The following is an 11,669-nucleotide window of genomic DNA, read 5'->3' as shown; positions in this document are numbered from 1 at the left end:
AATATGAATAATCATGTTTTGTAAAAAAATAAAATAAATAAAAAATACAATTGCAGTCTGCAGATTTGACAAGCTAGCAGGAACCAACCTGCAAACCTGTATTTGCAGGTTGCTTCCTGCTAGTTTTGTTTTTATAATAGCTATAAAAGTTATCGATGTAATTTGCTTATATTTTCGAAGAAGGTGTGTTTTGTGACTGACAAAGTTACAAACAAATTTTATGGAATTCTTTTTTAACCATTAAAACTTGGTAAAGATCCAGATAATGTTATCATAGCTATAGGGGTAAGGAAGGCCAGCTCTGTGATTGGATGCCCTCTGGACGCAGTGCAGGAGGTGGACTGAAACTAAAATAACATCTCTGTTTGATAATGTTTCCCACCCCATGCATGAAGCTGTTGCTGACCTGGAAAGCTCCATCAATGGAAGGCTGGACCCTAAATGCACCAGGGAGCGTTATCACAGATCCTTCCTCCCAGCAGCTGAGACTCTATAACCATCATTGTTCTCAACAACCTCAATAAGTTACATTCATCCTGTCTTTTTGTAGTTTCTATCTCAGTTAAATAACATGCTGCTGTTATATTTGCACATCTCTGGCGTTGCTGTCATTTTTCACATTTCCACTACTGTACTGTGCTGTCCACAGCTGCTGTTTATTTTCTATTCTCCAGATACAGCGTATTTATATTGTAGAAACACAGTACAATACAATACTCTATTTGCTTTCTTTTCCTATCTGTTATTTTTATACTTTTCTAAGGTCCAAATTTGTGTGACCACTTCTACTATAACCCTTTGCTGTTGTAAACAATTTCCCCATTCTCAATATGGGCATAAATGTGCTGCTTGGTTGCTTTTTTAGATAGTTTTATAACATCCTACTTTTTAGACTAGACTCCCAAAAAAGTACTTTAAAGTTTCTGGTTGTAGTGATAGCCTTGAGACTGAAAAAAATAAAGGCTTCTAGTCTCTTTTTAGTTAATGTCCTCCAGCAGAGCAGCGTTGGAGCTGCAGCAGACTCCACAGGAAGCAGACCTCACCCTGAGCGTTTTTCCACGGGAAGACTGGCAGCGTCGTTCTGATCAGACTGAAACTGAATCTGAGTTTGATGGAATAATGTGGCAGAGAGAAGATGCTGGACTCCGACCAACTCAAACTCAGCTCTGTGACACCAGAGTCAGCAACACATGACTCCATCTGAACACATGTTGCCGTGGTGACAGGGGGTGTACATTTTCCAAACAAATTAAGCTTCCACCGTATCAAACATGCATATCTTAACTCAAGTGGGTACATACCCCACGGTCTTACCTCAACTCATCGCCAAAGAAACCCTTTTTTTTTCAAGGAGGCACTAATCAGATGATTGATAATAACAGCACTACCAATAAAAACAAATGATTTAGTGAGTTTTATTGTGAAAGGAGAAGAGGATCATCACCTAAAATCCAAGAACAAAGGAGAACAGAAAAGGTCCACTGTTTTTGTTCATTCTTCTGATATTCTTCTATGGGGCTGGTTTAATCACAAAAATGATGTCTAAGAGACAACAAACATGGTCCTGGAAAAACAAAAACACGCCGACATGTCGTTGACCTCAGCAGAACCAAACCCGCTCCCCATCAGTAGCTGAACCAGGCAGGTCTTTTCCTCGGCCGCTCCACTATCCTCTTCTCTCTGTCCTGCTCGCTCGGCGTTTCCCCCTCATACAGGACGACCGTCTCCATGGCCGGGGCCCTCAGGGGGCCGCCTTCCATTTCCCTCATCTGATGACGAATCAGAGCGGTCTCCCTGCTAACCTTGGCGTAACAGAAGCCACACAGGATGTGTTTCTGCTTCAAGTGGCCGCACTCTGGACATGGCTCAATGTTGTTCTGGTTAAACAGACAGGAGAAGCAGAGAGATGAAAAAGTTCTCCTAGAAATGTTTGGTGCATTATAAAGTCATATTTAATTATAGATAAATAACATTTATTATTCCTTTTTATAAAATGAAAAATGTCATTCTAATTGTATGATTGAAATGTTACATTTGACTGTTTTTCTATCTCGGTGACTTTCCTGGTCCTCCATACTAATGTGCCATGGCTGCTAAATGTACCTGAACTTTGATTAGTTTGCTTTCAGATCTCCTTCTGGTTCTGTTGACCTCTATGGTGCGTCTCTTCTTGGGGGCCGCCATCCACAGGATGCTGTCCATGAGCCCGGGGCCCTGCTCCTCATCCTGCTGGGATTCCTGGTCAATCTGGGGCAGAAGGCCGGGGCCGTTCACTGCCAAACAAGGAGCTTAAGGGCAGAAAAAGAAACATTGAGTAAGGAGCTACACAGCTGACAACATGGAGAATCAGCAGAGGTAGTATACCAACATGCAACCTTGTAATTACAAAATAGTGATAGGTCCAGCAACACCGAAGCGTTGGTGCATGCGTTGAGCCCATAGAACAAAACACTGTATCGGTAGACGTGTCCTTTCAAGATTGTCATGTGACCGATACAGGATTTGTTTCTAACTGACTGACAAGCTTAACTGAACTGTCAACATGAGGCATCTGCTAAAAAAAAAAGTGTTTCATCTTCTGCGGTTTAATCATTAAAATTATCAAGAATTTTGGAGCAGCCTATAAGGAACAGGAACGTTTCAGCTGTTGCGTTATTTTAATTTTCTCATTGTGTCATACTTTTCCTCTCAGTTATCACTCAAGTTATCTGAATTAAAGGTAATTTCAAATTAACTCTTAGTTTATATAATGTTTTTACTTTACCTATTGTTTTAAAAATATGATTTAAAATCCTGGTCCACAAGCATCCTCATTCACATTTTCCCCTTAAATGTTTACATTATGATATATGTTCATATTATTTATTGGCTGCATCTAAAAATATAAAAAAATACTTTAAATTTAAACATAGATATGAAATAATACAATATAACCTAGAATAACTTTAATGATATAATTGTAGTAGGTCATCAAATCAATTCAGTTTAGTCTATTGAATAAGCTGTAGTGTCTTTAAATGTCCAGCAGGTGTCAGTATTCTGTCAGACAGTATCGATGCAGTTTGGCAATGTGTCGAAACGCTTCAAGATGCCTCATTAACCCATCACTATATATACACAATATTTATTACAAAATGAATCGGAATAAGTTTAATCAGTCTGTAAGTTTTTGTTACAATGTCCGCAGCCTTTATTTATGCGGGTAAAACTCACCCGCCTGAGTTTCCAGTCCGGTTAACTGCAGAAGTCTGCTTTCAATGCGCAGCAGAGAAAACCTGAGACTCTGCACCAAAGCAGGTAAATTCATCATTTTATATCAGCGCCTTTCTTCTCCTTCAAAACATGACAAAACACCTCACGGTCACGCAAGCGCCTTCTTCCGGCTTCTTCTTCTTCGTCTTAGCGGCGGGTTGAGTCTGTACGTGACCACCATCTAGTGGACACAATAATCAATTACATTTCTTTAATCCAGAGTTTTCTGCTTGAAGGTTGTTCACCTCGTCTCCTCTCTTACTGAATCACTAGCTAGAAGTTAAATGATGCAAAAACCGTCATATATGGATAATATTTTGATACAAACTAATTGATCCAGCCTTTAAATTTATCAGACAAAAATCTCTAAAAGACTAGCTCTTTTAAAAGCAAAAAGAAGTTGCATTTATTAACAGCAGTGGTGGGAAGTAACAAAGTACATTTACTTGATTACTGTACTCAAGTACTTTATTTGAGTCTTTTTGAGGGGGTACTTATAACTTTCCCTCCACTATATTTCAAAGTCAAACATTGTACTTTGTACTCCACTACATTTATAGAAAGCTGATAATTACTTGTTACTTTTGGCTCAGCTTAGCTCTTTAATCTGCTGTTGCTGTTGTTCTTTCTTGAAATGCAGTTTCAGCAAGTATGATAGCAGCCACTGTTTTAGAGATTTGCATGACATTCCACAAATGTGAGAAACTCAGGGCAGATATTACTATCATATATTATTATATTATTTGTAGTTTATACATTTTATAAGGCGTTAGTAGTATCTATGTGCCCAACTTATTCAGTAGGATGATTTCTCAAATCAGAGTTTCAGTTTGTCTGTGGTAATGGATTCAACCTGAAACCTCTATCCTAGTGGAAGTGGAAGTAGAATTAAGGCACTCCTGTTTTATTTTTTTGGTTTGTTTTTAAAGAAACAATAAAATACTTTTCCTTTTTGTGGCGTTCTTATGCAGAAGATCTTTACAGGTGGGGTAGAATCTGTAGCAGGTGGCTCTATGCATCAATACAGCAGGTGGTTTCTGAAAACTACAAGGTTATTTAAAATTATACAGAAATGCACCGATATCAGAAAATTAGATTTTTACTTCTGAATAATTAAGTATTTTGAAAAGTGTGTACTTTAATACTTTATCTTAAGTATATGTTTGACCAAGTACTGTACTTTTACTTGTAGTTGAGTAAGATTTGACTATGAATATCAATACTTTTACTCAAGTACTAATGTTGAGTACTTCGTCCATCACTGATTAACGGTGCATCAATTGAAAGGTCACTAATAATAGACGCACTTTTACATCTAACCGTCTAATACTTTGGTTAAAGATGCAAAATACAATTTAATGTAACAACTTATCTTCTTAGTTACGTAAAGCATTATATGTTTCACTATAGCCTTATATTGAATTGTTCTTCAGTTTTGCTTTATCCCACTATCTTATATCAACTTGTCTCTACACTATTTTTCTTGCGTCAAAGTGGATTAATAACTACATTCATATATTGCATCTACATCTGAATTAAGTCTTTTTATTTTTGAAAAACATCAACATTGTAGAAAAAACAAATGTGATCAAGTTTCATTAATTGACGCTTTACTCCTGTTAAACTTATAAGCTATGATTTCTTTGTCTAAAGCAAATATTATTTGTTTGCCTTTCGCTGCTATCTGTTAAAAAAACACAAGGCAAGAATTTATTTATTAATTCTTTATCAATAATTTTTAGATGCAAAAACATGGCAAAAAAAAAAGAAAGCGAATAACAATTAACATTTATAAAAGATATAAAACAGTGTAGAAATCTGGCATGTTTTATTAATGATTTTATTTTTCTACGCATATCAATAAGCTATTATTTGAATATTTCGAAATATTTATCATCATTGCCTGAATGTAATTCCCATGTAATGTATTCAGTTGTCCCATAGAGGGCGCTACATTCCCTAAAGGGTATTTGGATTCGCTTCTGCACCTTGGCATAGAAGAAGAGGATCAAAATGGCGGAGCGTGGCTACAGTTTCTCTCTCACCACATTTAGGTAAACTTTATGAAAATAACTATAGAAACCTCTCAAGCGAGCTAAAGTTTGGATGTAGAAATGTTTTCCAGAATGGCGGGTGGATTAAGAGCCTACTCTGTGGACCGTTTAGATACTGAGAGGCGGTTCAGCTGCGCCTGGATTTGATGCACTGTCATTGTCGTCCAATGAATCGCCTGTTAGCTTAGTGGCTAACTTTAACATTTTCCCTTTTTAGTTATTTTATATTAATTATAATCGGGTAGAAAGTTAAGAATGGCAAAATAAGTAGTTAGTCCTTGTGAAGAGTCGAGTGCGGCTGTCTTGAAATCTAACTTTAACTCAAGTTTGTCAGTTTCTTAGTTTACTTTCAGTTTCGTCTCTATCTTGTAGTTCATTATTTAGCTTATAGTTTTGTTTGCATGTAGAGGATATTTACTCCCCTCCAGCTCTCATAATGATGCCTAATCGTTGTGTTGTCACCCTGCAGCCCTTCAGGTAAATTGGTCCAGATTGAATATGCGCTGGCAGCTGTAGCAGCAGGAGCTCCTTCTGTTGGCATCAAAGGTAGGAGTTCATTAGATACCATCTCCTACTTAAAGAAATGGTGCCACTGAGCTAAACTAGTAATTACGGTATTTGACTTGGAGTTAAAGCTTGTTGGGGTCACTATTGTGTTAATTTTTTTTGTTACACTGGATGTTTTGTTGCAGCTACAAATGGAGTTGTCCTGGCCACAGAGAAGAAGCAGAAGTCCATCCTGTACGATGAGCAGAGTGTCCACAAAGTGGAACCCATTACCAAACATATAGGAATGGTTTACAGTGGTATGGGACCTGACTACAGGTATGCCAACCTTCCACTGAGAAACATTTCCTAAGCCTTTCTAAATGAACTGCTGTGCTCTTTATAATATCTCATGTATAAACATTTTTATGTTATGTTTCATTGCAGTTTTGCTGGTTAAAGCCTCTGTTACACATTGACTATTTAGCAACATTAACCTCCCAGAATCTTCTAAAATGCTGGCATATGTTGAACTTTCCATGTATTTTTTCAATTTTGGGTGAATACATAATGTTTTCATAACAATTCTAGAGTGTATGTCCATCGAAAGCCTTACTTGTTCATAACGCACGGCAGCGTAATGGCCATGAAATGATGCACAAAGGGAGAGCAATGCACCCAGCATGCATAAAGATTTCTTTAATCAGCGTATTGACCTAGCTGCTGTTTATCGCCCAGCAAAAAACTAATGAATAAATAAATGAATAAAAAAAGAGAGAAGGTTTGCAGTCACAGCAGATTCAGCGTCATGTCTGCTAGGAAGTTTGTTGGCCGTGGTCGTGAACGCAGGGAATATCCATCACACTCACCTCCTCGCTCACCCTATGATGGCGATGAAGTCTGGAAGAGAACTGACGTTTTCCTCCTATGAACCCCCTTTTATACCAAAATGCTGCCATTTTGTTCAGTGGTCGTCTGGAACACGTCAAATACGTTTATATACGTTGGAAAGAAGTTTTTGATAAGTTAGGCACAAATTACTGCTAGTTTTTGGATAAGCTAGACGCCACAACTTATGAGTAACTTACACTTAACATATGTCAACGATCAAATAACCTACCTGTAATATATGCATGGCATATGTTGAGAAATTTTGAGCATTACACCATGCTCAAAATTTCTCAAAGTACTCGCCATGTGTCGAGGTGTGCCAGCGTGTTTCAGTGTGCTCATAACTTATACAACACATAACTCTAACTTATCCAACCTATGCAAGCATTTTTGACAGATTTTTCGTATGTCAGGCATACGCTGTCTGAATCGTCAAGTTGTGACAAGGGCTTTACCTATTTGTTATTGATCAGCTCAGTCGTCACCGGCAGAGAGTAACAGGTTTCTCATCATGACAGGGTGTTGGTGCGACGAGCCCGGAAGCTGGCACAGCAGTACTATCTGGTGTATCAGGAGCCAATTCCTACAGGCCAGCTTGTCCAGAGGGTGGCATCTGTAATGCAGGAGTACACACAGTCTGGGTACGTTACATTCAGTATCTTTACCATTTTGTTTTGCACTAGGAGGTGATGAATACCCCTTTCAGAATATATTATCACTGTTAACAATCCAACTTATTTAAAAATATGTAGGTAGACTGATACCTAATCAACAGCGATGTTTAAAACCCCATTATTGTGCAATGCAATAACAATTCATTACATTAGAATGAGATGGTTTTTCATTAGTTTTATCACTGTGACCAGAAGTTGGTAGAATACCCAAACATTTAACTCAAGTGTAGCGGTGACTAGGGCTGCAACTAACGATTATTTTGAAAATCGATGAATCGGCCGATTATTTTTTCGATTAATCGATGAATCGGACACAAAATATTTTTTTTATATTAACCTCTTTATTCCAAAATAAACATTTTAGACAGAACAAACAAGCACACAAGTACAGGTTTCTCATTAACTGTACTGGTGCAATATGAAAAATAAATGTTTGTTTTAAAACTACGCAAACTTACATTAGAAATGTACCTGTACATCCACAAAATATAGGGTACTTTGTTTCATAAAGCGCAAAAAAAGACATTTTTGTTTTAAAAGCCCCTAAGGGGTTCAAACAATAGGCCCCCCCATTTCAACAAATGAGGTTTTTTTAGACTAGAAGAGTTCTGCCTTTTAAGACAGGAAAGTATAGCAGTTAAAGTTGCTGCTTGAGAAAATACTGAACCATAGAGATAAAAATAGCCCTGTGATTCAAATTATAAATTGTATTTGGAATAAAAATGAGAGAACTAGGGGTGCTAAAAAACACATCCTCCAAAGACAGATATTTACATTTAATTAATTGACATATTACTGATCTTGCTGGATTTTATTCTGCTTTACTTCCATAAATTGCAGGATCTTCTTTACTTTATCTTTGCCAGAAGATTTAAACTTTAAAAGCCTTGCCCTCATAATTTGCAATTTAATTTATTTATAAAGAAAATATAAACGCTGCTTAAGCTAATTCAAATGAAATTAAAAGTAAAATAAGTAGCCAACCTTATCACTGTCTGTAACCTACTAACACGGTAAGGAAAGCATCAGATGAGCTACCTGAGAAACTAACGTAACGTTTCCCCACTTTAAAACCAAACAAACATGGTTACTCATCCTGCTGATCAGCTCTCTTCTCTGCCATTGAAGGCTCCAACCTGTTTTCTTTTCAGGTGCTGCGTCATAACAGTGGTGCTTCCGTGCCATGTTCATTTGTTTTTACAAAAGTCGCATGTTACGACTTTTTTCACTTTACAAAGCGCAGGCTGTTTTAATTATTGTGATCAATTTGCGCCGTCAATCCCGGGGCATGCGCGCTTCATTTGCAGTCTGGACGCTGAGGGTAAACTCCTCACTAAAATCCTGCGGCTCGGACTGCAGCGCTGAGAGGGATTCCTGTGGGAGAGGGAGAAAGGCGTTGGGATGGGGGAGGCGCCCCACAGCAGCAGCTGCCGCTGGAGGACAAGAGTAGGAACGATACATGCTTTCACGTAAGAGTCTCCAAAAGCCGCCAGTGACACCGTAAAAAGTCGCCAGATTTGTCGCTAGTCGCTTTTTTTTTTTAAATAGTCGCTGGAGGGGTCTGAAAAGTCGCTGAGTTGGCAACACTGCAACTGCGGCGCTGACTCGCTCCGCCATATTTCTTTTGCTTCCCCGGGATGACGGCGGCGGCGGATGACGCATTAATCGCGCGACACAACTAATCGATGATTAAATTCGTTGCCAACGCTTTTAAAAGTCGATTTTTATCGATTTTATCGATTCGTTGTTGCAGCCCTAGCGGTGACCCATATTGGTCCGATAGCCAAAATACTAATACCGGATTTTATCGACTAGCTTCTACTATCTAGGATATTTTGATACTAATAGAAACACTCTGCTTCCGTAAAAGGTTTCTGTAACTCATTGGTTAATTTTACATGAGTCAGTTGTTTTCATACCTTTTGTTAATGACTTATGATCCATGTTTTAGTGATATTACTTGTTCAAGCCTTTTCACAAATTCTCCAGTATAAAATAAGTAATAAAAGGTATTAGAATTCATATCATATCGGGTCGATATTGGCCAATTCTCAAAGCTTCAAAATCAGTATCCTATCAGACAGAAAAAGTTGTATCAGGACGCCCCTACAAGTAAGAGGTTCACCACTTCAACATATTTAACTTGAGCAAAAATTTAATGTAGCCATCCAAGGAATTACTCAAGTAAGGGTTAAAAGTATCATTTTTAAGTTAGTTAAGTTTTAATAACTGAGTAAATGTAACTAGTTACTACCCACCTCTGACTGTTGGCTTATTTTTTTTACTCGCTCATCATGTTTAAGCTGTTCCCTAAAGAGCTCGGCTAACGTTAGCATATTAACTCTGTTTTTAATTAACTCATTCATAATTTGGCTCATGACACATTAATGATTTGTGTTTTTTCAGTTTTTCTTTTAGCTCATTTTTGTAGCTTTTCCATGGGACACCTTCCAGAGCATAGCATGCAGAGCAGATCATATTACAAAGGGAGGGGTGGTTTCTCTTTCTCTGTGAATATCATAAGGCTTGAAACAAAGACTGACTATGAATCTACATAATTTAACAGTGTATTGGGATCCTCCTGAATGTTCACTTACTTCCATTGGGATCTGTTTTTAAAGGAGACAGAATGAAATCAGTCACAGATCTACATTTGTAGTTCATCCTGTTGAAAATCCTACTTTAAGTTGTTCGGTTGTGGTACTTTAGGGACTATCAAAAACATATTCTTATATGATGTTTGTTTGTTTTCTCTCTCTCCTAGTGGCGTGCGTCCATTTGGTGTGTCATTGCTGATAGCTGGTTGGGACGAGGATCACCCCTACTTGTTCCAGTCTGATCCTTCTGTATGTTGATTTATTTCACATTGTCTGGGAATTTGTTTTAAACTTCCATTAGCAATAGGTTTAGAAAATTAAAGTTGGATAATAGATTATACTTTTTAAAGGTCATATAAGTGTCATAAACATGGTGGGTCTATAACATTCATTGGTGTCTTACAGGGAGCATATTTTGCATGGAAAGCCACAGCCATGGGAAAGAACTACGTCAATGGAAAAACATTCCTTGAAAAAAGGTAGAAATTGAGAATAGGCATATTTTTTAGCAAACTCTTTCAAAAGTCTTAATCTCAGATTATAGCTTAAATATTTCAATTATAATACATTGAGTTCATTTACCTTTCTTTCTTTACCTCTTCAGGTATAACAATGACCTGGAGTTAGAAGATGCCATTCACACAGCAATCCTAACACTGAAGGTGGAACAGTTTAAATGAACGATTTTTAAAATGCTATAATAATATGATACCCTTTACTGTCTTCAATCTATAATTGACCTCCGTCTATCTTTGTGTTTCAGGAGAGTTTTGAGGGTCAAATGACAGAGGAGAACATCGAGGTGGGAATCTGCAACGAGGCGGGGTTCAAAAGACTCACCCCAGCAGAGGTGAAGGATTACCTGGCGGCCATCGCGTGAACACATCCTCCCAGATGGGGCACCTGCCCCTATTTCAAAAAACAAATTTAGTAGCGCAGTAGCCAATAGTCACAAGAAACTTAAGGTTACAACCACAATTTCATCACCATAATCAAGATCCAGGCACTCTAATGACTACTTTTTCTCAGTGTCTACAGAAATGTATTTATACCTGAGATAAGCCAGAATAACCATCCTTACCTTAAGACATGCTAGGTTATGTGACAATTGGCTGCTGTGCAAACTAAAAGCTTTTTTTACTCTGACAAAAATCTCAGGTGTTCCACTGAATCTTCATTTTCTTGTTGCCCTTAATTTTTTCAAAGGAGTTTGGAGACACTCCATTTGTGTAACAAATTTTGCTGAAAATATGTACAAACACACTTAGAAATCATTAAAGTCTAAGATTATATTTCTTGGCTTTTCTTTTTTCCATTAACATTTTTAATTGAAATAAAAAAATAAAAGCAGGTGTGAAAGATTCAATGGATAACCTTTGAGATTTTACTGTCAAGATCTGGTTGCTGTACAACAGTTTTACATTATGTACTTCTTTTTTCAGGCTTGATACAGCTGTTCAGTTTGTATTTTCTCCACTGTTATGTCACTTATTCAAATAAAGAATAGTGAACTGTCGTTGACTCCTTGTTTCTTATTTGGAAGCTTTTATTTTGAAAATATTTCAAAATGAGTTTTGGGATTCTGGAGATGAGCGGGCTCTAACGTTCACCGGATCACCTTGCCTGATCACTTATGTATCCCTCCGCTTCTTTAATTTCTATATTTTGAAGCGTACTTTCAATTGGATGGCGTCCACAGTAATGGCTAAAGTATC

General features: G+C 37.6%; 2 protein-coding genes across 2 annotated transcripts; one reads left to right on the top strand and one right to left on the bottom strand.

Moving 5' to 3' along the window:
- Nucleotides 1-1,401: 1,401 nt before the first annotated feature.
- mrpl32 (mitochondrial ribosomal protein L32) lies at nt 1,402-3,406 on the bottom strand. The gene is made up of 3 exons (XM_038289706.1): nt 3,214-3,406; nt 2,104-2,288; nt 1,402-1,877 (listed from the first exon to the last, which is right to left on the bottom strand). Exons 1-3 carry the CDS (start codon nt 3,308-3,310, stop codon nt 1,626-1,628), a joined length of 534 nt encoding a protein of 177 aa, XP_038145634.1. The 5' UTR covers nt 3,311-3,406; the 3' UTR covers nt 1,402-1,625.
- A 1,779-nt stretch (nt 3,407-5,185) lies between these two features.
- psma2 (proteasome 20S subunit alpha 2) lies at nt 5,186-11,469 on the top strand. Its single transcript, XM_038289696.1, has 8 exons — nt 5,186-5,306; nt 5,776-5,852; nt 5,999-6,131; nt 7,202-7,324; nt 10,122-10,203; nt 10,360-10,433; nt 10,559-10,616; nt 10,718-11,469. Exons 1-8 carry the CDS (start codon nt 5,266-5,268, stop codon nt 10,832-10,834), a joined length of 705 nt encoding a protein of 234 aa, XP_038145624.1. The 5' UTR covers nt 5,186-5,265; the 3' UTR covers nt 10,835-11,469.
- The last annotated feature ends 200 nt before the right edge of the window (nt 11,470-11,669 follow it).

The sequence above is a fragment of the Cyprinodon tularosa genome, unplaced genomic scaffold (genome assembly GCF_016077235.1).
Source record: "Cyprinodon tularosa strain WSP-4 unplaced genomic scaffold, ASM1607723v1 ctg107, whole genome shotgun sequence".
Taxonomy (NCBI): domain Eukaryota; kingdom Metazoa; phylum Chordata; class Actinopteri; order Cyprinodontiformes; family Cyprinodontidae; genus Cyprinodon; species Cyprinodon tularosa.
The sequence above is the reverse complement of the archived record's forward strand: the minus strand, read 5'-3'. Positions and strand labels throughout refer to the sequence as shown.

Excerpts from the sequence above, each read along its gene's own strand:
- mrpl32 (XM_038289706.1), bottom strand. The coding sequence starts at position 3,310 with ATGATGAATTTACCTGCTTTGGTGCAGAGTCTCAGGTTTTCTCTGCTG. Across the intron at positions 2,289-3,213 it reads CGGACTGGAAACTCAGGCGG|CTCCTTGTTTGGCAGTGAAC; the intron begins GTGAGTTTTACC and ends TCTGCCCTTAAG. Across the intron at positions 1,878-2,103 it reads GCAAACTAATCAAAGTTCAG|AACAACATTGAGCCATGTCC; the intron begins GTACATTTAGCA and ends CTGTTTAACCAG.
- psma2 (XM_038289696.1), top strand. The coding sequence starts at position 5,266 with ATGGCGGAGCGTGGCTACAGTTTCTCTCTCACCACATTTAG. Across the intron at positions 5,853-5,998 it reads TCCTTCTGTTGGCATCAAAG|CTACAAATGGAGTTGTCCTG; the intron begins GTAGGAGTTCAT and ends GTTTTGTTGCAG. Across the intron at positions 10,204-10,359 it reads TGTTCCAGTCTGATCCTTCT|GGAGCATATTTTGCATGGAA; the intron begins GTATGTTGATTT and ends GGTGTCTTACAG.